This window comes from Lissotriton helveticus, chromosome 8 (genome assembly GCF_964261635.1).
Source record: "Lissotriton helveticus chromosome 8, aLisHel1.1, whole genome shotgun sequence".
NCBI lineage: Eukaryota > Metazoa > Chordata > Amphibia > Caudata > Salamandridae > Lissotriton > Lissotriton helveticus.
This window is the reverse complement of record NC_136069.1, coordinates 754,734,363-754,761,416: the sequence shown is the minus strand read 5'-3', so window position 1 is coordinate 754,761,416 and position 27,054 is coordinate 754,734,363. Positions and strand designations below refer to the sequence as shown.

At 40.3% G+C, this 27,054-nt stretch overlaps 1 protein-coding gene across 3 annotated transcripts in view; it reads right to left on the bottom strand.

Annotated features, from left to right (window-relative positions):
• GPR143 (G protein-coupled receptor 143) overlaps positions 1–27,054 on the bottom strand; it is a 367,151-nt gene that overhangs the window by 147,647 nt on the left and 192,450 nt on the right. Inside the window, exon 9 of one of the 3 annotated variants that reach the window (XM_078657595.1) lies at positions 12,225–12,274. The exons of the other annotated variants lie outside the window; for them this stretch is intronic. Within the exon in view, the coding sequence (XP_078513721.1) occupies positions 12,225–12,274 (50 nt within the window). The remainder of the gene's footprint in view (positions 1–12,224; positions 12,275–27,054) is intronic. 3 annotated transcript variants of the gene reach the window in all.

The window sequence follows — 27,054 nt, the reverse complement described above, 5'->3', positions numbered from 1 at the left end:
ATTGTCTAAATCTTCCGGGGTATGTGAGTGAAGGGCTTTGTGTGTGATACAGGCACTCTTGTAAGTACATCTTCCTTCGATGGGAAGCCAGTTGAGGGTCTTGAGGGCAGGAGTGTTGTGTTCAAACCATTTAATATCTGTTATGAGCCTGGCTGCCATGTTTAGTACTGATCTGAAGGGTGCAAGGTGGGTTTTCAGGGTCCCTGCAAGGATAGCATTCCTATAGTCAAGTTTGGAGAGGACCAGAGCTTGAACAACCCACTTGAGATCATCAGAGACAATGAATGGTTTGATTTTGTCACTGGGTGATTGGATTTTGTAGTAGAGTTGAGTGTCGTCACCATAAAGGTGATATTTGATCCCTGCGTGCTTCAGGATGATAGTAAGGGGTTCCATCAAGAGATTGAAAAGTGATGGGGAGAGGATTGAGCCCTGGGGGACAACATATGTGACAGGTGTGGGTTTTGAGAGGCAAGACTTGATTTTGATTTGTTGTGAACAGTGTTATAGGTATGATGTGAACCATTTTAAAACTGTGCCATTGATACCGAAGCAGATCTTATGTGACTCCAGTAAGGCTGGGTGATTAACTGTATCAAAAGCAGCTGATAAGTCAAGTAGGTAAGTAGGCATGCATCTCCTTCATCTAAGGCTCTATGTATTTCATCTGAGATATTGAGCATGGCGGTTTCTGTGCAACAGCCTTTCCTAAACCCTGATTGGAAGGAGTCAAGTAGGGAGAATTCCCCTATATGTAGGTTGAGTTGTTGAAAGACGCATTTTTTCATAGTTTTTGGCTAGTAACGTGAGGTTTGATATAGGTGTGAGGTTGTTGAGATCAATTGGGTCTGCCCTGGGTTTTTTGAGATGGGTGTGATTTGACCAAGTTGGAGAGAATCAAGTACACACCCCGAGATGAGGGAAGTATTGATGATTTTTGTCCAACACAGGGCGATGATATGGTTTAGATTATGTACTATTTTTGATGGGAAGGGATCATTAGTGTGTGAAGAGCGCATTAATTTTGCAATAATATTGAAGACTTCTATTTCTGTCATGGGTTTGAAGTCCGGCCAGTTTGCGTTGTTTTTCACTTCGGAGTTAGAATGGATGCTGTTTGTTCCATTTGGAGTCATTTGATAATTGAAAAGCTCAGGTGGTGAGACTACAGGTAGGGGGGGGGGGTGTCAGGGAGGATAGTTAGTAGGGGAGGTAGTGTTATGACTTGAAGGAAGGATTGCTCCATTTTAGTGATTTTGAAAGGGAAGAAGCTGGTAATTTCTTCACCTTGTTCATTAGAGGCTATTATTTTGTGTGGGGAGGAAAGCGTGGTTTATTGTTAGACAATGTTAAAGAGCTCCTTGGGCCTATTCTTCAAGTTGGTTGCGGGAAAAAAAAAAGCTTTCACTCTGAAAATGTGCTTCTGGTAGGACAACGTTGCAGATCTAAGTACAGTTAGATGGCATGACGAGGAGTTTTGTCTCCGTGTCCTTTCTGATTGTCTGCGTTGTATTCTTTCGTTATTAAGATCCGAGTTAAACCAAGATTTTGATTGGATTGATCTAAGTTGTTTTAATTTGAGAGGTGCAACTTGGTCGAGAACTTCTATTATCGCTGTGTTGAAGTGGGCCGTGAGATCATTAACTTTATGAGTGGGAGGGTGACATTGTAGTTGTTCATGAATCTTGGATTCTAGGGGCACATGCATCAACCTATTTAGAAAGTGCAAACGGTGCGAATCGGTAAATTCGGCCGTTTGCACTTCCTAAATACGTTTTTGGGATGCATCAAACTCTTTTCCAATATTCGCATTTTTTTGCATTTCTTAAAAATGCAAATGCATTTAAGGAATCGCATTTGTGCGATTCCTTAAATGCAATGCATCATTTAAAAAAAAAATGTGAATTTTGAAATTGGAAGTGCAAATTACCACGAGGTTGAACCTCGTGGTAATTTGCGAAAATCTGTCAAAAAGCAAAAAAATGCATTTTTTAAACTGTCATGTTACAGACACACATGTCCTTAGGACATGTGTGTGTGTGAAACATGCACTTTCAAATGCATTTCAGGGGTGCAAGGGGGGGTCCTTTGGACCCCCCCCCTGCACCCTTGGAATGCATCAACAAATTGCGAATCTGTAAATGCCTTCCCATTGACTCCTATGGGCCTTTTGGCCCATAGGAATCAATGGGAATTGCGAAAATGCACTTAAGAATTCGGTATTTATTTGGGATTCGGTAAAAATTGCGATTTTTACCGAATCACAAATAAATACCGAAAAAAATTATGCATAGCATTTTGCAATTCTTAATTTGCAATTCTGTATTTTTCGCAAATTAAGAAGTGCAAAATGTCTCAATGATGCATGTGCCCCCTAGTTCCGTAATTGGGGCTTGTTTGAGGTTTCACTGCTTAGGTTTATTTGTTAAGTCTGTGTTTGGTCTGGCATTGGTATTGATATTGAACAGTACAAGATGATCATCTAACCAGTCAATGGGTAAGATGGCACTGAGAGAGACCAGTGCATTATTTGTGAAAATCACGTCTAGAGTAGTGCCTTTGATGTGTGTTAGTTCATTGCAGAGTTGTTTTAGGTCGTTCATTTTATGAAGGTTCATGAGGTGCAGGACTGTGGTGTCCACTGCATTATTCTAATGAATGTTAAAGTCACCCAAGAAAATGTCCTTCGTGTCAATTAAGGAAAAGCAAGTTAGTAGGTCAGATAACTCTTCTGAGAAGAGGGTGAGATCACCAGGAGGGTGGTAGATGGTGCGAATTTTGATAGGCAGTCTTTGCCTTTAAGTTCAACACAGAGGTATTCAAAAGTAGAGTATTCTGCGTTATTTAAGATGGAAAGATGAATTTCAGCTTTGTGGATTATGGCTAGACTGCCACCTGTTCTTTCAGGTCTATCATGTCTAATGATGGATGGAGTAACCAGGTCAAGTATGGCAGTAGAGTGGTCATTGAGCCAGTATTCCATGAGGAAAGCGATGTTCCCTCACTGAGTATGGTTTCAGTGATATCTGTAGCGTGCTGCGCTGCTGATCTATAGTTGTTGAGTATGCAAGATACAGGGCAGGGATTATCTCTAGCGGATTGTGGTGTATGAATTGTGGTATATTGAGCATGAGGTCTGAGCAACTTTATAATTACAGGTGTTCTATTTATTCCCACTATTACTGGGATTGTGAAGGGAGGATTTGGAACCATAGTCTGGGCCTTGGGGAGGTAAAATTCGCTGAGAGCATCCGCTTCCGGTGCGGATAAGGGGCAGTGAGAGCGATGGGATCTGTGGGCCAGCCGGCACAGGGGATTAGAGGGCCAGGGGATGCATTGTAAGGTTGTCGGAGAACCTGTGTGTGGCAATTTCCAACTCTCTTAAGTGTGAGTGCGAGCAAGGATGGCTTTGTTGGAGAGATCATGTCTAAGATGCACTAAGTCATTCGGAAGGGAGTCGGTTTTATGCTCCATTCGGTTCAAAATCTGTGTGAGGTGTTATAGGTGCAATTAAACCATCTGTAAAGGGGATTTTCACTCCGGGATCCATTTGAAGTTCAATTATCTGAGATTGGTTTGCATAAACTCTCAAAACCTTCTAGTATGCACCAATCCAATGCTGTATGTTATCTGATAGGCAGGTAGTTACTAAGGCTGAATACTGGGAGACAATCTGTCTGATGAAATGTTCGGTGTTTACCTTTTCTCATTTTATTTTGACATCCTTTTTGTTTGGGCGCACACCATTGCTGTATATATCTATTTTAGGGTTTATTAGCTGAGGGTTCAATGCTAGAAGAAGGGGGTTATGATCACTCATACATTTGGCAACAACCCTAAAATCAAGGATGGAGAAAACAAGTTCAGAAGTCATAAGAGTAAAATCAATTGAACTACCCTTGTACTACCGGAGAAAGTCGTACGTTTACTTTCCTCACTATCAACCCTATCATTAGCTAAGACTAGGTCACCTTTAAAATAAGGATATTCAAAGCTTCCCTACATGGTGAGTGTTTAAAGTGGGTAAGGTGTTCTTTGTTTGAATTCGTATAACTACACATCCATTTCCTGTTATACTCACAAAGTGTAATGTTAAAATCGCCTACCAAAAGCAGCACAGTCTTACGTTTAGCTTTCGAGAGGAAAAAACTACACAATCATCAAAAGAGTCAACGACCTCTGAGGCCAAGTGGTTAGAATTATTATAGTAAAAGTTAACCAGCATGTCATATTCCTTGACAGTGGTGAAAAAGATAACAAGGAAGAGCAAATCTTAGACACTTTAGTTGAGGGGATTTGAACAATTATAATGTTCGCCAAGCCAACCTTAGCCCTTCCTGCAGGGGAAGGGTGTGCTGGCTCCAATAAGGTGTGGTAACCATTTGAGTGGATGTCTTCCATCATCCCAGTTTCCTAGAAACAAGCAATGTCTCCAAGATTTACAAAATCAATCCAGTCCGGGTAACAAACACGAATATGAACTATTACCATTTAGGTATGAAGCTAACCAAATATTTATGCTTTATACTCCCAAAAAGTAAATAAAATCTTATTTTACGAAACTTGACCAACTAAACAAAAATCATGTGGAATAAGACATTGAGAGAAAGCGCCCCACGAGGTCTCGTGGGGCTTTCTCTGGGCGGCACTGGAGAGAGTTAATATTGGCAGGGGGTGCATAATAGCGCTACAGGTCCTATACAAGAATCCCAGGACCCATGTTCGGGTCATGGGAGGACAGAGTGATATAATAGACATTAAACGAGGAACCAGGCAGGGGTGCCCGTGTTCACCCCTCCTCTTCGCTTTTTATATTGACCGGTTTATTAGGAAAATAGAATCAAATAGAGGTATTGTTCCAATACGATTTAACAGATTTGAAACAAAGATCCTGGGATACGCGGATGATCTGGCCATTACAACCGCTAACCCCGCTGAGGCATTGGCTGAAATCGAACATGAAGCAGATCACTTTGGGGCAGTCTCCGGCTATAGTCTTAACAGGGGGAAGACTCAGATCGTTATCAATGAGAAGACTAGCCTGGCAGACTCATGAGTGACCGAATCAGCTACCTATTTAGGGGTTGTCATTTAATCTGATTTAACAAAGGTTGTTGAAATAAATCTTTCACTCATAATTCAGAAGTCACGGAGGGATCTCGATAGGATGAATAATATGCACCTAACAATCGTGGGAAGCTGAAATATTATTAAAATGTTATTCCTACCAAAGGTTTTATATGTATTTAGAACCATACCCTTGAAATTTGATAATAGCTGGTTTCAGGAAATGGAGAGAATGATCAACAGATTTATATGGGCTCAAGGGAAAACGAGAAGAGCTTTCAAACACATGACTCTCCCTAGGGAGAGAGGAGGTTGGGCAGTCCCCGACAAAAAAATTATATTATTGGACCGCAGTATTTCAGTACATACGAGGGTTGCTGGGGGGAACTGTGATTGATAACTGGAGGAAGGACGAAACAGTGCCAGATGTATACAAGCTTCTTTTAAAAGGTGAAGCTTCCAATTGGCTACTTAGGTTTCATGAGGCCAGCTATTTTAAAAAAGTGAAATTTAAGACCTTAGGGGCGGCAGTATCAGTCTGGTCATCTGTTAGGAGTAGGTTGGGATTGGGCAGAATGAATCACTACACTCCCTTGTTTGGGAACCCATCTTTGCCAGAGACGTTTCATGACAATATAATGAGGCGAGGGGCGGGAAGGGGGTTAAGACAATTGGAAACATTATAGATCTTGATGGCATAATTACATTTCAAATGGCACAAAGTAGGATTAATTTGGAGCGTAGTGAGTTTTTTAAGTTTTTACAGGTACGATCGGCCCTTATTAAAAAAAGTGGGGGAGCAAAAGTTTTTGACAGATATGCTGTAATGGATAGGCTGCAAAATCCTGAAGGCTGTTCCATCACCCAGATATATTCCGAGCTAAACCAAAAGCAAAATGATGATATTAATAAACACTCTGAGAAATGGCGGGAGAAGTTGGGTATTGAAGGTAATGAGCTGGTAACAACGCTCAAGCTGGGACGCACTGTATTGAAAGTAGCGAACTTACAAGCCCAACATTTTGAAACAATTTTTAATCTTTACTATACTCCGGCTAAAATAGCTCAGTGGGGAGGACAAACGGGATCCTGCTGTCCGGGGTGTGGCAGAACCGAGGCTGATGTGGTGCATATGTTAGCAGCCTGACCAAAACTAGATCAACTGAAAAGGGCAATAGAGCATTTCATGGGTCAATCCCTGAAGATTATAGTAAACCTATCTAATGAATTAGTGATTCTAGGTACCTGCAGGGAGGGAGTTGTAATAGAGCACAGGGAGTTCCTATTTATTGCCATGGCGGTCTCTAGGATCTGCGTAGCAACAGCTTGGAAAGATCCTAACCCCTCCACACTTTTCAACATTGGGTTTCACGGCTCTTAGCCACTTACAGCCTGGAAAAAGGCCTTTCTGAGAAGAAAGGGTGGAAGGCTATGAAACTGGGTAAACGTATCTGGGCTCCGATCACAGACTGGAAGGCTAGGATGGAGTAATCCCGACCATAATTTTTGTGATTGATATGTACTGTATAAAAACTGTATGTGACATGTTGTAATGTTGCACTTGTGCTTTCTGCAATGCTATGTCTTGGTTAGATTAATTGTGTATTTTAATGTAAAAATTATTTCCGTTCATCTTTTTTCTTTGTGTAAATCTGATGGAATAGAAGTGGTGAAAAATAAAAAATAAATTTTTTAAAAAGGAATAAGACATTGAGAGCCGCAACACACTTAGCTTTAGTTTTAAGGCTAGGATTAATATTACATTCATTTATTTACCAGAATCATACATGTTCTGTGTTCCTTATGGTATCCCTTTATTCATGCCATGTACTCTTGAATGGAACAATGTGTGTTAAGATTTGACAGCTATAAAGAAAGGTTTGCCAATTTTGTACATCAAAACTACAATTCCTTTATAGGTAGGTAGATAGGGGTATCCAGATATTTCATCTTACATTAAATACTTCTTTTTATGCAATGTCAAGCATGGGTTTACTGTTGTCACCTCTGAAACAGTCAACTGTGTGAAAAAATAGGTCCTGGTACAAAATATGGAACTACTGTTAGATATTTTCTTAACTGCAGATAGGTCCAAATCTGGGTCACTTTTGGTTGAAATCTAGGTTAATTTGACTAGATTTTTTCAAGTGACTGATCTTGATCTGTCTACGTTTTTCTCTAGATGTGGGCAAATCTGAGGTTGTCAGTGATTTCTAGTTTTAGAGATAAATTCTGCCATTAGTAGTCAAAGGAAAGGTATATGTTGGTTAAGTTGTATAAACCAGGGGATTCATGTCATAGGTCAACTATTTTAGAATTATATCTTCATATCCTGTGGAAAACTACAAAACTATTATCAACTATGTAAAGAAGAATTGTGGAATTATCTGACAATCTCATCAATCACAGCTGTTTGTGTTAACGTCAATCAGGACTTGTTTATGATCATGGAATATGCCTTTTCCTAGCTATAAGTGCTCATTCTCACTAAATGTTGAATGTGGTTATATGTACTATTTGTAATGTTATATTTTTCTGGCTCATGAGTGTTCATTTCCCTTCTTTTTCTTATTTTCAAGAATTTATCAATGGCATTTGTTTTAGCATGTATTTGTATACATGCATGCAGATTATTCTGTCTTCACCAATGTGCTTTTGTTTATAGTATTCCAGTCTTAATGAATACTTATTTTTGAAGAAAAAAAATGTTGTGGGCTCTTTAATGACAGGCGCTGGAAGCCGAAACTGGGTTATACGATGGTTCAGCTTAATTGATAGGTTTGATGAATACACTACTATTTTTATTAGTTGTTAGCTAATTTGGGATTTTCAGTATGACTTGATTCTAACTGGTACATTCATGAAGGAATCTGTCTTTCTATAACTGCCATTTTCTGATCAAACACATCATATCTACTCAGTCTATTGTAAGAAAAATGTAGAATGTTTGAAAAGCTTGTTGATGTCAGGTATACTATGCAAATCCAAAATAATATTTCAAGGTTCATACTTCTTATGCATATTTTTTGTCTGTAGAGTGTAGGTAAAGTATGTTATCAAAGCCTTATAATAATTCTGATTCACAGATGGAAGCTTTTCTTTCAGGGGGTATTTTCATACCCCTTCCTACATATGGAAATTGGCATATCAACCATTCTCTGTGCTTCATGTAAGTCCAGTGCAAGGACCTACAATGGATAAAGACGAATTACTTGGTTCAGGTTAATAAAATGGCTCCGAAGCTGTGTGGGTAAGAGAATGATTTCTCCTACCTCTCTGAATTGTGCTGACATTTGTTGAGGTTGCAAGGGCCTTTGAACGATTTTAGGGTGGGAGGAGCATGCAACATTTTTGTTGGCTATATACCACCCAAACGTAAGATCAGTAAGGTAATTTCTTGCTCACCTGTGTCACTTTCAAAGAAACTACTAATCAAGAGTTTCTTGAGAAGCTCATAGTATCTATTGTCTTAGTTAAGCTCTGAAATGCCTAAGGGGCTGTAGAGGAGACCTACTGATGATCACCTAAAATTGTTGGAACTTGCCTGCACTTCTTACCAAACAACATTGATTTAGTTACAAATTGAGTAATCAGCATTCATAATGTCATTACTGGAGGTGGTTGACCTTTACTTCTTCCCATTTAACTTTGACAGGCAACTACTTCTCTGCCATTATTTCACAAGCCTTATTACTTGTCCGCAACTTCACTGACTTACAAACAGAGTTCGGTCTTCACTGTCGCCATTTCTATCAGTACCTACAACTTAGATATGCTCTCATGGCCTACACCTCTGTTCTCAAGGCACTCCCAGATTACAGCCCTTTAAATGGCAAGAGCCTACTCATACCCCCTGACAAGCGCAAAATCTCATCTATATGTATAAATTCTTGGTGATTAATGCCCCTTACTCCTTTAGGCGACTGCGCGAGGCGTAGGAAAATGGCCTGGGCCTATTAGTGGAGAACAATTGGCAGGAGGCAATGAAATCCTCACATGAATGGGCCATAGCACCTAGATGTTGTGCCATCCAGCTGAAATACCTCCATCGTACTGACTTTAAGAGAGAAAATCTGTGAAGGATGGAGGTGGTTGCCACTCTAGCCTGCTGTTGATGATCCACCCAACCTGCGGACTTTCTGCACACCACATGGCATTGTAGAGCCCTTAAAGCGTTCTAAACAGAGGTTCTATGATACCAGGTGACCGTCCTAGGTGGGAACCTCCCTGGGAACCCTAGAATCATACTGCTCCACATTGATACGTAGACGATGACTGATACACGAGGGCACTGCTGTAGCTTGGCATGGTGGTTGCTAAACATGATATTGTGCAAGCATGGAAAAGTGTACAGGGACCGTCTTTGGAGAGGTGGAAGGTGGTCATGGACCAATGCATGAGTTTAGAGCATACCATATATTGAGAATGAGTTTACACAAACAGAGGAAAATTTAGAGGGAGTGCACTCACAACAGGGGAACTCAGTTGGAACCCAGTGGTCTTGGTGACAGGGAAATGAGCACCTAAGGAAAGTATAAAATGCGTCTAGGCTCCTGGTAGACTTTTGGGGGAGTGCTAATGATGTACTGGGACAATAGAATGGGACCGTCACAGATATATACCATGAGATAGAGCACCAAAGATGTTTGTAATTCATATTGACCACAGCAACTTGTCTGTGATGCATTGTACTTTTCATTGTTACTCTACAAATGCCAATACAAAGTTGTATTTAAAAAAATTCTTTCAAAGTTATAGCTTAAGCAGGCAAAATAAAGGTAAGATGAAGTAAAGGCAGGAAAGTAAAGGTGAGCTGAAGTAAAGACAAATAAAGTAAAGCCAGATAATATTACTTACCATATATTTTACAAAATACAATCCAACAGTAAAAACAGCATTTTGTTCTGTGCAAACAATATTCACTATTATGCAAGAGCGAGCAATGGACCAAGAACAGTGCAAACAATGCCAGAAAAGAGCACAAAGAAGGAGGTCAAGGCACCAGTCCTTAAGGTATATTGTGGCTACAGCGTTGTGATTAGAACTAAGTGCAATGGACCCAGGACGTGACCTTCATGCATCCCCAAAAGGATGGTTCACAACCTCCTCAAACAAATTTAAGCAAGAATGGCCCTGCTCTCAAATGAACAAGTCGGTAATTGGTAAAGGCAATTAGTGTCCATAGTCCAACACAAAGTAGTAAAGTTATATCTACCCAAATGAAAAAAACGTTAGCCAGCGTTTTGCTGAAGAAAACGATTCCTTTTATTCTTTTATTCCATAGAAAATTCTTTAAAATCACAGCACGCAATGGACAAGACAGCCGACACGCTTCGTCCCTCTTGGGAATTCTTCAGGGCTTGATGAGTAAAAGACATATATCATATGTTCTTTGTGGTTTAGTCCTTATGTGAGCAAGCGAAATAGTAGTAAAATAAGTAGATGGGATATGTATTTCCCAAGAGGTTAGTTATGGCATCCGGTTCAAGAATTGGAGAAAAAAAAATCTTGTTTGTGTTGGACTATGGACACTAATTTCCTTTACCAATTACCTACTTGTTCATTTGAGTGCAGGGCCATTCTTGCTTAAACAATTCTAGTATTTCACACACAGTCAAATCAGGAAAAGCTATCCAAAGTAGAGCAGCCAGGCTTTCCAAAGAATCCTAGCACCAAATGAAAACAGGCACAAACAATGCTCGAACGGTAAATCATGTGACATTTCCACATGTAATACATTTAATGTCCACTTAATTACACATATGTGATTTGTCATTGGGTGATCACCTGTGTATAGAGATCTGTAGAGGTTGATGCACCTGAATTACAAAACTGACGCAAGCACTCTTCAACAGTCCGCTGGTCTGAAAGCAGCATCACACCATAGCTGCTGTGATTTTAATTGCTAATTTGGTTTTTATTATTTCCTATACCTTGCTTCCTTAGTATAATTATTTCTCACTTCCTTATTCAATTTTTGTTCCCGGTAGAAACAGGTATTAGGGAGCTAACCGGTAGGTTCAGAAGCGGCAGTGCGCCAGTTAGGAATTTTATTTTACCCACTAATTTTCAGAGCATGATGCACATCGGGATGCACTCTGGTCTTTCTCTATATCCACGCCCTTCATATATGGTGGACTATTTTAGAGATGCTGCTGCATGTCTGCGCACTGGTGAGTTGAAGATGTGGCAATTGCACACCTATCTGCAGGATACCAGAACACCTGATCCACCAACCCCTGATCCGGTTTCATGGATTACTTACTCAAAATCTGATCTCCCAGCACTCTGACCTCCATGTAAGCATCTTACGTGCCCCATTCTCCCCTTATCATCTTACTGAACCAGTATCTTGCCACAACTGCCACTTCACCACCACCCCCAATATACACCCCAACATTTCAGCTTCGCCATTTGTGAGGTAAAACCCTCCTTCAATATTCTTAACAGTGATACAATTGGTCACCGACAAACTTTACATTGCTTCTTACTTAAAAATATATATCACTTCCCAAGCATCAACTGGGTATTTTCCACTTTTTTCTTGATTATCAACTCAATATAATTTTTTTACCTAAACTCGGTCAAAACACTATCTCGCTTCCAGTATCGCATCTGCTAAATGACAGGGATATTTAATCTTCCACTGTGACTGCAACCATAAAACAAGAGGTGTATATCTATTGTATAGCATTGTAATCTCAACCTCTCTGTCTCGGCGGTAAACACTCACTTTGCTGAGGAAAGCTGCTTTTTCTCCATCATATTGAACATACTTTTTGCTGTCTGATACTGACCTCCAGGCCCAAGATCTAACTTCTCCAAAACCTGCTGGATCTCCTCTTAACCTACATTTATAATTTTCCAATTTCACCATTCTTGATGATTTGATGTTCCATCTTGAAATTGGAAAAATGTTGACTCAGTTTACCTGATTGATAGCTTACACAGCCTTGGAATACATCCCTCGTCTATTCCCCACACATTAGGCAAGTCCGTTACTTGACTCTCTTCTCTACTTGTAAATCCCTCTTAATTCTCTCAGCCATCCTCCTTCCCTGAACACACCATTTTGCTCTCATTTTTTCTTTCTCTTTCTCCCTCAGTACAACTCTTCTCAATCATTCAATCATGGCTGGTAAAGCGCAACTACTCACCCATGAGTGTCTCAGGGCTTCTGGGCCAACTGGCTCTGCTGTCCAGCTCTCTAGAGCACTATCCAAAGATACCTTTCTGAACTTTAATAAGGCTAGCTTAACAACTCGACTGGATTCCTTAAAGGATCTCTCTATGGCAGCATCTTCCTTTAGCCCCAAACTTGATACCCTTGCACCTCTGAATGCACACAAGTCTCGTCACAGTCTACCTTCCTCCCCCGGTTCACCAATGAACTTTACGGAGCTAAAAGGCACTGTATGGAATCTGTATCATCATGGATGATAAGGAATTTTCTCAAGCTGAACGGTGAGAAGACCGAGGTTCTGGTATTTGGTGGGAACCAAGATTTGTGGAGTGAGAAATGGTGGCCCACCTCCCTGGGCGAATGCCCCCGCCCCGCCAAATTTGCTAAGAACTTAGGTGTAACTATAGATCCTTCCCTGTCATTCGATCTACAGGTTAATAAAACGGTTGGCACCTGCTGCTCCATTATTCGGACCCTAAAGAAGATAGCTCCTTTCTTATCCCCTGAGGCGCGGAAGCAAGCTACGGTCGCCTTGGTATTGTCCAGGATCGACTATTGCAACGCTCTTTATGGTGGGATAAATAAGAAAGCGATCCAAAAACTACAGGTAACTCAGAATGCGGCCACCAGGTTAGTTCTGAATCTGCCTAGACGATCGTCAGCGACAGCGGCCAGAAGAGAGCTACACTGGCTGCCGATCCATGCGAGAATTTCATTCAAGATTCTATGCTTTGCCCATAGTGTGTTTTTCGGATCTGGTCCTGAAGGAGTTAAATCCTTATTGTCACCTTATATTCCCCGCAGAGACTTGAGATCTGCCTCAAAAAATTTGCTCACAGTTCCAAGGGTCAATAAGGCGAGATGGGGGGGCAGAGCATTCTCCCTGCTGGCCCCCAAATTATGGAACTCGCTCCCGTCGGAAATTGTCAGTCAACCCTCTTTGATTGTTTTCCGCAAACTCATAAAGACATGGCTGTTCTTATCAGCCTATTAATTCCAACGTGACCGGCGATCACTTCTCTGTTTCTGTCCTTTAGCCTCAGTTATGTTTTTGTCTTTTTCCATCTGACAGCGCCTTGATGCCCTTATTGGGTTAAGTCTTCTTGCGCGATAGAAATAATCATTCACTCACTCACTCACACACCTTCCTTGAAAGAATTTGGAGTAAGAACTACGGCCCAATATTCAAATTCACTTAGAAAAATTCCCACCAAATAGTACCAGCATCAAATTTGAATAGCTCAGATTGCTGGGAACACTGTAGTTACTCCTAAAGAATTATGTTAGAATCTTTCTAAATTCCTTTATAAGGCAGTTTTTACAACCTGTGCTATCTTCTAAGCTATACAATTGCTACTTTAGAACCACATCTACAATATCCTATCCCTTTGTTCGGCTCTATTCTAAATGAGATGTCTCTTCTCTCACTCTGGAAGACATCACTACATCCATAGAGCTAATTAAGTCTGGGTCTCTTCTTGACCCCTATGCCCTTCCTCTTTTATCCTTAGGTCAAGACTCAATATGCCAAGCACATTGATACATTTGTAACTTTTCCTTCGAATCCGTCATAGCTGCAGACAGCTGAAATTTAGACAGAGGCTGGCCTGAACCTTCTAGATCTTTCCACCATATTTAATACGATCTCCCTTGAAAACATAGGTATCTGGCATATTGCCCTTACCTGGTTTCTTTCTTTCTTGGTTGACCACACTCAAGTGGTGTCCCTTTCCCAGTCACCTTCGGTCCTTTACAAGTCCTTTTCAGAGCCACATAGGGCTCCTCTTTTAGTCCCACACTATAAATGTCTATGTCACTTAGCCACATTAGTATGCTCATTCGGAGTCCAAATTATGTTCTTTGCTGACGACACTTAGAATACAGTATTCTTCTTCTACTCAAGAATAATGTGTTGCCTGAATGTCTTCTGCCACCGTCTTCTGCCACCGACTGGATGAATTCCAACTACCTTAAGCTACTCAGTGGCAAACCTGAGGTACCCTTTTTTGAAAAACAACCATCCATCTGCTGTTCGGGTTGGTGATTTACAGACTTAGGACCATCACCTGCTCCTGTACTTACAGTGAAATATTTGGATTTCGCATTGACAACAACCTGAGATTTACCAGTTAAATCAATCAAGTTTCTGGTGCCTACTTTGTCATATTGAGATCGCTGAGAAAATAAATTTCTTTAAACAGTAATCCAGCCCTCATCTTGTCAAGCCCGAACTATGGCAATACGCTTTACATTGCCTTCCTTAGTACCTTATGTCTCACCTTCAGGTTGTGCAGAACTCAGCTGCCTTTCTTATTCTCCATCTTCTGTCTCATCAATCCGTTTTCTCTACTTTTCACTGGTTTCCCATTACGAAAACGTCTATATTCATATGCCTACGGCTAGTTCATAGCGCTTTAATTCTTGTTCTTCAGTTTTTATTTTCTTATGACAAAATTGTGCCTTACCTCCATGTGTCCCCGAAACTCATCCCATCCTAGTCTGGAACGCACCCCACGCATTTCTCCTAATCATATTAGCAGCTGATTCTTCTCCTTTCATTCTGCTAAGTATTGTCACTCTCTCCCTCCCAATCTCAGCATACTTAATTCAGAAAGCAGTTAAAAACTAGGCTATTTCAAATGCAGTTGTGGTCTTTTGTCCCTCCTCAGGCACCTTGGCTATTTGCCTTCATGTAGCTCCAGGGTTTTCTTTTTGGATAGCAGTGTGCTTTATAAAACTGCTCTCAACTCAACCCGAGCCATCACTCTCAATTTGCGCCACAGTGAAACATGTAGTAAATATACGCTGGACACTTTTTGGCTGCTCAGTTGATAAAACACTGCAGATTTCCTCAAAGCATTGCGCCTGGTACAGATTGGCTGATGAATTTAGGATCACTCAATGATGAGCAAATAAGGTAAAGAAAGCAAACTTTTAATGGACAGGTAAAAGATGTTGATGCAGGAACATTGCCTGAAACTGCTGTTAGCAGCCTACATTAGTGAAATCAAAAGCTAATCACTAATATTACATTTTTTCTGGGATAATTTATTGCTAAGACATCTAATTAATGGGCATCATGAGTAACACAGAGGGCAGTATGTATGATCAAAGGAGGAATAACTGCCCCGCATCACTGCCCAACAGAAACTTAGTTCTACTACTTTTATATACTGCCATTCTCTTCTACTATTTTTACTGCCATTTTTACAGTTCCAGTACTTTGTCTCTACATCCTAAAGATACCTTTATTTCTTTTTCCAGTTGTACTTGATACATTTAGAAACAAATTGCTCCAACCATACTTTTGGGGAGCCGGAAGGCGCCTCAGCTGTATTTTTATCCCCAACTTCCTTCCCCTCCCGAAGTTTCTTACTGACCCATAGCCAGGCACAGTTCCACAGCTCCACTGATTACTTATTCCAGTTTGACGTCTGCCAATGGTTCAATTTATGTATGAAATAATTAATGACGCCATTATAAACACCTTGGCAAATCAAATGGGTCTTTGGCAAGCCTGCAAATGTTTTTCTTAAAATATTTTTTGCAGGCATGAATGATATTAAACAAGCATTTGCAAACATAAAAAGTATAAAAATGAAATAAAAAATAAAATAAAGGGGAGGCTCAGCAGCCTGTTCACAACAGCCCTTGCGCTGAAGTGAACACTTTTTCATGTGGCCGTACACGGGCATTCGGGAAAAATGCAGTCCCTTAGAATGGAATACAATCAATAAATGATATGAGTAGTCCACAGTCCCTTGCTTTATGTTGTGGAGGGCGCAGCAATACATGAATGCCACCTGAACCGATCAATGGATGTAGGAAGCTGACTGCAAGTCTTTCATGTTTGTGTGCATCTGTGTACTTTCATGAGAGTTTTGGAAAACAAGAGGCTAGAGAAAGAGCCAAAGATTTCTAGACACCTAAACACAGGTGTATAGAGCTATGCAGGGGTTTGTAAATCTAAAATGGTTTTATGTTATGCTATGAAGTGTCAATCTCACACAAGTTGTTCCTGATCAATGTGACCAGACAAATGCAAACTTGTAAAAATGATGTTTTACATTGTGAGATAGGATTCATCAAATCAAATCCTTCTACAAAATGAATTTTGTCTCAAAATGCTTTGCAACCTCAAACATTTACTGCTTCTGTTTTTTATGGACGGTGAATACCCATCTACACTTTTCTCACCTGCTCGCTGTCTTCTTGGCTTTACATGTTTTATATTTCTAGGGCTCTTTTTAAAGTTCCTGTTTATCTCTTTACATAAGCTCCACCTCATCCCTCTTTACCCGAGAAGAACCCCGATTCACAATACTGACTCTACTACTCGCTTGCTTCTACAACTCTCCACACAAAGGTTAACCTCACTCCCATGTCTCACTCTACCTCCATTTAACCTGCTGCCATTTTGCCTCCCTTTCTTCTATAAAATGAGCCGAACTACACTTGTTTTCAACATTTTCAAAAACTCTGGGTTGGGTTCACACACAATCATTTTACGTGTAGCCCATCCTCCTATTTCCATTCCCTTATGCCTTATCTTCTGTAATGATACCTTGCTACCTCTTATATCTCGTCCCAAATGTATAGTCACTGATCAAGTCACAGTAAACACAAAACACAGATTACTGTGACCTATTTTTTGTCCTAAATCCACTTTCCATATTTCTAAAATAAGACACTTTACGAAATGTTGATTTTCAATCAATAAAACTTTATTCAGACCATAAAATTGCAAATACATGTCTGCAACCCAGTAAACATGTTTTAAAAAATGTTAAAAAAAACCTTCGCAGGACATAAGAGCACAACTATTCATAAATATAAACATAGACTTTATCTTCTATCTTAAAGTTATACAATGATTGGTATAAAACTGCCAGCAAATTAATTCATGATACCTAATACAGGGTTATGGCAAACTGTTTAAGACTATGTTACAAAGAGAGAAGGAAATAGACTGATTTAGTCATGCTACCACTGACAAAAAACAGCATACAATTAAAACCTAAAAAGTTCGCTCAATGTCGTGATTTCATTGTAATCAAGTACAGTTCCCTCAACAACATGATCTAGCATGTTATCATAGGATCGAAATTGAGCTCTGGGCCTTCTTTCTAATTCCCCACATGTGGCCCAGGAACTTCATGATTGGGCTTATAAATAATGGTCTAGTGTCTGTTTTTTTTTTTAAACTGTTGTTATTTTCAAGAAAAGTGCATCGGTGCATAGCATAGTACAATCACATAAATAGGTCAATCAACGGAAAAAACCAGAACATTTGCATCATCAACTCCCATAAATTAGGCCGAAAATACCTCAGTTCACTGCTTCTGGAAGGCCCCAAAAATCTATGCCATACAACTCTGGGCAAAGACAATACGTTCCATGATACATTGTAGTGATAAGGCCACATCAACACCATTGTGCTAAATCGTCGATGGGGAGGACCCAGCTACGTCCGTGGGGAGGGCCATCATTATTTGTCTTTCACGTCTCAATTCAATTGTGAGGGAGACGCAGATGTCCCCCCTCTATTTGTTCCACTTACCCCATTTATGATCCCATTTCCTGGGGCATCCCCATCCCTTGAATACCGTTTTTCCGCTACCATTGCGCAATCCATGTGTTGTGCCCAATCTTTTACCAGGGGGCTCGCGGCCACCCCCCCATTTCTGTGCTATGTTGCGCCTTGCAATACCCCCACCCCGTTGCAGCCCACGCCTTCTCCGCCTGGGAGAGGTCAGTAGCCTCCCATATAATGAGAAGGCAGAGTTTGGGAGAGGATCTCAGGGGTTTGTCACATGTATGTGGATTTGGGGCAAAAAAGGTCACATATGTGTGTGATGGTGCCAATTTGGTTGCATTGTCGGAGACAAAGCGGATCGGGTCGTCGATCTAATCAAAGCAATAGTTTAGCATCATAGTACACCCTGTGAAGGATTTTAAGCTGGATAAGGCGGAGGTGCATGGGGATCGCTACTTCTTTGGGAGAGGCTAGGGCATCTCTCCAGTCTTCATCGTCTATGTCCCCCAGGTCAGCCTCCCATTTATTTTTCAGAAAGACACACATTCACTGGATGATGTCATCAGTGATGTCATTTGAGATGTCATGAGTGATGTCATGAGTGATGTCACTTACCATGTCATGAGTGATGTAATATGTGACGTCATCAGCAGTGCATTGCAGGCGCGCGAGTTATAGTTAGCTGAACTAACTATAACGGGGGAATTTCAATGGTTTTGTAAGAGTGAAATGTCCAGCTAACTATAACATGTGTGAAACCTATGGTTTTTTCAGTGAATTTCTAAGGTTTTTTAAATGCTAATTCCTAACTACAACGTGGCTGAAACCTATGGTTTTTTCAGTGAATTTCTAAAGTTTTTTAAATGCTAATTCCTAACTATAACGTGGCTGAAACCTATGGTTTCTTCTGTGAATTTCTAAGGTTTTTTAAATGCTAATTCCTAACTATAACGTGGCTGAAACCTATGGTTTTTTCAGTGAATTTCAAAGGTTTTGTAAATGACAATTTTTAAATGTATTAATTCTTACATTTATTTTTTTGATACTGATTTACTAAATTTTTTTATACTATTTATTTTTAGATATTTTATTTTTTAAATTACATTATAATTACATTATACATTACATTACAAAATATACTTTCTCAGAGTGAATTATTTTAGTTTAAATACTTTACAAATAGGCAGTAGACTTTTAAGTACAGTAGTTACAGTTGTTGTAATGCGCAACACAATTTCAGACACAATGCAACATTGAGCTCAATGCGAATTTCTAGTTAAATGCAATTAGTTACTTTTTGGATTACTTTTCTAACCAGAAGACTAGATCCTAGATTCAGTCCTGGGATATCTCCTGTAAACAGTTGAGTAAAAACAATTTGGTTACAGTTATGATTTTTAAGGAATATTATTGTATTTTAAAAGTTGACACTTTTTCACATAGAACCACCAATGTTATCCTAATGGAGGAAATACACTTATCAGGTAAGTAGTGCTAACATTACTTTTTCTTACTCAGTGGTGGACTACAAATAGGATTTTTTTCAATGTTCACCATTAGTTGAGTGACGGCCCATCACATGACCTTCTGGGTGGGTTTAAAATACTTGTTGTTTAGCAAAATGGCGTTTATGTGAGCAAGGCGACTGGGATCGCCGAAACGCGTCTTACGAATTGCACTGATGCATGAATAAAGAACTTTACATTTCACCAGCAATCAGCGTATAAAAGTGTCTGTTTCTCCTGACGGTGCTTGATACAGCATTTGGAGTCTTATCTGATATATATATATATATTACCTACTGGCGGTCGCCAGTAGGTAGTTATAGTTAGGATTGTTTTCCATAGGAAATCCGCAACATTCTATTGGGAATAACTTTGGCGCCGAATGAGGGATCTGCCTGTAATTTTCCTTAACTTTGCCTCGCTGCGCTCCGCTCCTTCCCTGAAAGTTTCGGGGGATCCGTCAAGCGGGGGCCGAGATAAAAGGGGGGTCCCAAAACGTGTTTTCCCCATGTTAATTTCCATAGGGCGGTTGGACTCACTTTTAGCCCGAACGGCTGAATGGATTTCCACCAAACTTGGCAAAATTGTAGGGACTGGTACCCCGATGTGCCTTTGCTATGTCTCAAGATATATGCTCCAGTGGTTTTTACGAAAATTAACTTTGAAAAAATATATATTGGGCTACATTGGGCTATATATATGTTAGAGCCCAAATGTAGCCCAATGTAGCCCAAAGATGGCCACCAGAGACAAAAAAAAAACAAATGTAGCCCAAATATCAGCCAGATGTAGCCCAACTATAGCCCAATGACAGGATGTCCCAGAGTGTTCTAAAGAACAACTAGAGCGCTAACAGTCTTACTTATGACAAAAGTATGGCACACCTGAAGTCATCTTGATTGGAATAAAGTGTTAACACTTAAAACATTTAATTTGCAAAGGAACAAAATGAGGGGGTTCATTTTGCCATAGAAATTATGATTAGCGCCCCTTGGTCACAGGCATTTGGCATGTAACGGCACAGTTAGATTTAAATAAAGCAATCCTCACCGCGTGTGACTCTTTCAGCCCTCCAATAGGCATCAAGTAAGTTCCATTTGTATGGCATGCTGGGAAATATGGAGGCCCACTGGAGGGTTTTAAAATGTGGACTAAATAAAACGAATTTCGTTGAGTGCACTGCATCCCCAAATGCGATGCACTGTGCGCAACAAAATTCATTTTATTTATTTATATGTTTACTTACCTGTAAAGCTCCGTAATCCATACATTACTACCCCCCACCCTGCCCCTCCCCCTCCCCACGTCACCGCCCTGCAGGTACTCTCACTACCGACCACAGCTGGGAACAGGTCCTCAAAAAGGTATACAAGGAAGTTTAAGATCGAGACAGTGCCGAAAGCTTCATCCAAGAAATAAACAATAAAAATGTAACATCAGTGAGTGTAATATTGATTTTTTGGAAGTGAAAGTATTTGTAAATAATATGAAGCTAGAACCTACACTGCACCGAAAATCAATGGCAGGCAATTCTATACTGCATGCCAGAAGCGCACACCCAAAACATCTGGTGAAAAGTATCCCCTATGGGGAATTCATTAGGCGCAAAAGGATTTGCAGCATTAAGCCAGAATTAGATAAACGTCTTGACGTAGCTGATAAGAGATTCCTTTATAGGGGGTATGATGAGAAAACTCTCCAAGAGGCCATGCATAAAGTCAGAACTATAGACAGAGAATCCCTAATGCAGCAACACAATGAAGAAAGGGAACTAGAACAGGACACTGACACACCTAATGCATCAGAAGGCAACATCATTAGACTTATGACCACCTACAGCAGTCAATAACGGCAAATAAGGACAATTGTTAAAAAAAAACTGGCCAATTCTGCTCACCAATAGGGTAATGATATCGAAATTACCGAAATTACCTATATTCACATTTAGACGAGCTGTATCTATGAGATCACAGCGAGTCAAAAGCAGTTCAGAGATCAGCCAAAATACTAGCTGGCTAAAACCAAATCAAGGTTTATTTAAATGCTCTTCCTGTCAAGCATGCACATTTGAAATTAATACAACACACTACATGACACCCTTTAGCCCTAGGCAGGTGGCCATCACTGGCAATTTCAACTGCCAGACTGAATATGCCTTCTACGTGCTAGAATGTATTTTTAAGAGGGAAGCAAAAATGTTCCTAATGAGTAAATTCCTCTTGTAGATGAGAAGAGACTTCACCGCCGCCACGATATTGCTGTGCCAAAGCAGAACAACAAAGGGAAGTAAAGAGAAAGTCTCTAATTGCACTGGGAATAACTAGAGATGCTATACTTATCCAGAATCGGGAGTAGAAAGACACAGTTAAAGACTATTGGTCCTTTTGTTATTGTACTTCAATTTACAGTATTGTAGGCATATAGAAAATCATATATGATAACCTTGAAGACAGAATCCGGCTGAACCTATATTGGAATATGCACTTGCCGATGGCAAGTTGTAGTTTAATTTACTGCGCCATTGTACATTTTTATGAGAAAACGCAGTACATTCCTACATTTACACACCACTGATCAGTATTAATCATTTTACTACATAACCTTAATCTTACCTACCTCGCTCTCGTAATGGTTGTGATATGCAAGATTTATCCCTAACCCACCTTTTGTATTGTACCTGTATATGTGAAGCGCTTTGATACCCAAGGGTCACGTTCGCGCTATACAAAACTTTCAAATAAATAAATAATAAATAAATAAAATAAATGTACCTGTGGCTTGAGATACGTTGGGAGTACCAAGCTGCAGGTACATGTAAGAATCCCCCAGCACCTACGAGCCGTAGTAAATAATTATGTCTCATATCCAGTGGCACGCCACTTTAAAGCTGTACATAAGAATGATCTTGGTTGCCTAAAATATTATGTCATTGATGCCATCCCAACTCTCCGTTGTGGGGGTAATAGGGAACATATGCTCCGGCAGTTCGAGTCCCAGATAATATTAGAACTAGAATGCAAAGTACCTAAAAGTCTGAACAACAATGCAGACCTTCAGAATTTTCAATAATCCCCACTGCACGTTTTCTATTTAATCGTCTTTTAATGATGAAATCCAATGATATGGGACAATGTACAGCACAAGTTCAAATATTAAGAGCTAACTTTCAGTAGGAAACATCTTGCTATTAAAGCAGAGACAGACTTTAATCTTAAATTCGAACAAGGAAACACAAAACAGAGTACAACAGCATTACAGCTACCAGCCAGACACTTTTTGAAACTATAACAAACCAAAAAAATAATTTTATTAGTAATTTTGTGACAGTATTGTATATCTGCACTAAGATACACAAAGCAAATTTTATGCACTCTTGCACTTATGGAATAGTAATTTACCACATTTGCACTTGAACTATGACAATCAGGCTCATTTTGCACATGACGAATGCGCTGAGACAATCATTGAAGACTCTCTAGATGATTTTAATTATGTTAGATTTGCTAACATAAGGATGGGTTAATATAAGGTATATGGGAGCACATTAACATGAATGCATTCATGCAGTTAGAAAAATGTTAGTTTTTGTCCCCATTTGATGTGATGTTATGTGCTATGAATTTGAAAATCAAATGTTTTTAACAACACTACATCCATTATTGTTAACTTATATTTATTAAAAAGGAAGTTCTCCTTCTTTTAAAAACATGTACATAGTAAGTCTTTTTTACCAACAGAGATCACACCACAATGCAGACTGTTTACTATGTCTGTTTTCAAAAATGTCACGTGATATGGTTAGGTGTTTTGTTTAAAAGTTGTTAATGTGTAGCATTTCACTATGTGATCAAGGTCACTCGTTGACCGAATATATATATATTAACTTAAAAAACCATAGGTTTCAGGCCTTATATAGTTAGGAATTAGCATTTAAAAAACCATTGAAATTGCTCCTATATGTAAAACATATTTAAACTTTACAGAAACACACAGTCAATGGATGATGTCCTCAGTGATGTCATCAGTGATGTCAAATGAGATGTCATCACTGATGTCATCAGTGATGTCATTTGAGATGTCATCAGTGATGTCATCAGTGATGTCACTGACCATGTCATGAATGATGTAATATGTGACATCATCAGCAGTGGATTGCGGGTGCGCGAAATATAGTTAGTACAACTAACTATATAGGAGCAATTTCAATGGTTTTTTAAATGCTAATTCCTAACTATATAAGGCCTGAAACCTATGGTTTTATAAGTGAATTTGCAAGGTTTTTTAGATGCTAATTCCTAACTATATAAGTCCTGAAACCTATGGTTTTTTAAGTGAATTTGCAAGGTTTTTTAAATGGTAATTCCTAACTATATAAGGCTTGAAACCTATGGTTTTTTCAGTGAATTTGCAAAGTTTTTTAAATGCTAATTCCTAACTATATCAGGCGTGAAACCTATATTTTTTTTCAATAAATGTCAAAGGTTTTGTAAATGCTAATTCTATTAGCGGATAACGTTTTTATATATGTTATTATCCTTCTGGGACCACCTGAGCAGCCATCTTGTTTCTCAGGAGAAGTGAGGCACAAGAGAGCCCAAAACAATAGTGAAAAACGCGAAAAGGGGGCAGGGTTGAGACCCCCTGACCCCCTAGCCCTTCTCAGGGGGTCCCAGAAGGACCACCAAGTGATTTTGTAAAATTGCGGGGTACGCGCACGGTACGCGTACCCTACGCGTACGGTGCGCGCAACCCGCGATTTTTTTTTTTTTGCCTTTGGGGGTACTTTTGGGACCCCCTGAGAAGGGCTAGAGGGTTGGGGGGTCTCTACCCTGCCCCCTTTTTGTGTTTTCCACTCTTGTTTTGGGCTCTCTTGTGCCTCAGTTCTCCTAAAAAAAAAGTTGGTGGCCAACACTTCCTGGTTTGGACAGTTTGGAATGTTGACAGTCGACTGCCAGCCAATCAGAAACTCGTTTGCGCACGTAAGGGTACACGCACGTACGGTACGCGTACCGTACGCGTTGGTGCGCATACAGTGAGCGCATATAGATATATAATTTGATCAAATTCAGTTTTCTCAACAACTACTGGAGAGATTTTCACCAAATATGGAAGGGGACTACTGCATACCTGTCCCTACCATTTTGCCAAGTTTGGTGTAATTCCGTTCAGCCGTTCGGGCTGTAGCCGTGTCTAAAGGTCCCATAGAAAATGCCATTTGAAAAATTTCAAATTCAATTTTCTCAAGAACTACTGGAGGGATTTTCACCAAACATAGCAAAGGCACATCTGCATACCAGGCCCTACCATTTTGCCAAGTTTGGTGTAATTCCATTCAGCCGTTCGGGCTGTAGCCGTGTCTAAAGGTCCCTATGGAAATTAACATGGGGAAAACATGTTTTGAGACCCCCCTTTCGGCCCCCGCTTGACGAATCCCCCCGAAACTTTCAGGGAAGGAGCGGAGCGGAGCTGGCCAAACTTCTGGAAAATTACACACAGATTCCTCAATCTGCGCCAAAGTTATTCCCAATAGAATGTTGAGCGCATATAGATATATAATTTGCTCAAATTCATTTTCTCAACAACTACTGGAGGGATTTTCACCAAATATAGAAAAGGCACTACCGCATACCTGTCCCTACCATTTTGCCAAGTTTGGTGTAATTCCGTTCAGCCGTTCGGGCTGTAGCCGTGTCTAAAGGTCCCATAGAAAATGCCATTTGAAAAATTTCAAATTCAATTTTCTCAAGAACTACTGGAGGGATTTACACCAAACATACAAAAGGCACTGCTGCATACCAGTCCCTACCATTTTGCCAAATCTGGTATAATTCCGTTCAGCCGTTCGAGCTGTAGCCTTGTCAGAATGTCCCTATGGAAATTAACATGGGGAAAACACGTTTTGGGACCCGCCTTTTTTTCTCGGCCCTGCTTGACGAATCCCCCCGAAACTTTCAGGGAAGGAGCGGAGCGCAGCGAGGCAAATTTAAGGAAAATTACAGGCAGATCCCTCAATGGGCGCCAAAGTTATTCCCAATAGAATGTTCGGAATTTCCTATGGTAACTAGGTCCTAACTATATATACCTACTGGAGACCGCCAGTAGGTAATATATATATATATATATATATATATATATATATATATATATATATATATATATATATATATATATACATATATAAATATATATTTCTCCGTTCCCTCGTCAAGACCAAGGATAGACGACACCACGTTCTGGCCACAAATAGTTTATTGTGTCAGTTGAACCTGTGATCAAGCCTGCTGGTCAGGCGAAACGGGTGTCGTCTATCCTTGGTCTTGACGAGGGAACGGAGAAATTTTGGAAGGACCCTGCTTCGGTGGTCCTACTTTGACGACACACCCGCTGTTCAGGCAGGCGGCGGCTTTACCGAGGCATCGAGGAGTTTAAATATATATATATATATATATTACCTACTGGCGGTCGCCAGTAGGTATATATAGTTAGGATTTTTTCTCTATGGGTTTTTTGAAAATTCTATGTCTAATAACTTTGGCGTTTGTGGACGGAATTGGCTGAAATTTTCAGGAAAATGGCACATTTTGTTTCTGAGCAGCCCCTGAAAATTGGGGGGGGTTTCGTCCAGGGGGGGTCGAGAAAAAAGGGGGGTCCCAAAACGTGTTTTTAACATTGAGTTTTCCATAGGGCGGTTGGCCTCACTTTTAGCCCGAACGGCTGAATGGATTTGCACGAAACTTGGCAAAATTGTAGGGACTGGTAGCCCGATGTGCCTTTTGTAGGTCTCAATATATGTGCTCCAGTGGATTTTGAGAAATTAACGTTTAAAAAAAGATATATATCTGTAACAGCGGACTGGGCAGCGGCCCAGGACGCGTACTTTTCGCGCAACGGAGCTTTGTGAAGCGAAGCTGATTGGTTCTCCGGCGTCTGTCAACATTCCAAACAGTCCGTAGCGGCCGCCATCTTGTCTCTCGGTAGGATCGAGAGACAAGAGGAGGTCAAAACAAAGGGGGAAATAACTATAAGGGGGCATAGTAGATCCTCGCTGACCCCCTAGGTTTGATGTGGAGGTTTTAAAAGGGCCCCGCGGGGCAAAAAAAAATAATAATAATAATAATCGAACGGCTGAATGGATTTGCACGAAACTTGGCAAAATTGTAGGGACTGGTAGCCCGATGTGCCTTTGCTAGGTCTCAATATATGTGCTTCAGTGGATTTTGAGAAATTAACGTTCAAAAAAAGATTTATATCTGTAACAGCGCACCGCTTCGCGTACTTTTCGCGTTACGGAGCTTTGCGAAGCGAAGCTGATTGGCTCTCCGGTGTCTGTAAACATTCCAAACAGTACGTAGCGGCCGCCATCTTGTCTCTCGGTAGGATCGAGAGACAAGAGGAGGCCAAAGCGAAGGGGCAAATGACCATAAGGGGGCATAGTAGATCCTCGCTGACCCCCTAGGTTTGATGTGGAGGTTTTAAAAGGGCCCCGCGGGGCAAAAAAAAAAATAATAATAATAATCGAACGGCTGATGACCATAAGGGGGCATAGTAGATCCTCGCTGACCCCCTAGGTTTGATGTGGAGGTTTTAAAAGGGCCCCGCGGGGCAAAAAAAAATAATAATAATAATAATCGAACGGCTGAATGGATTTGCACGAAACTTGGTAAAATATTAGGGACTGGTAGCCCGATGTGCCTTTGCTATGTCTCAATATATGTGCTTCAGTGCATTTTGAGAAATTAACGTTCAAAAACAAGATATATATC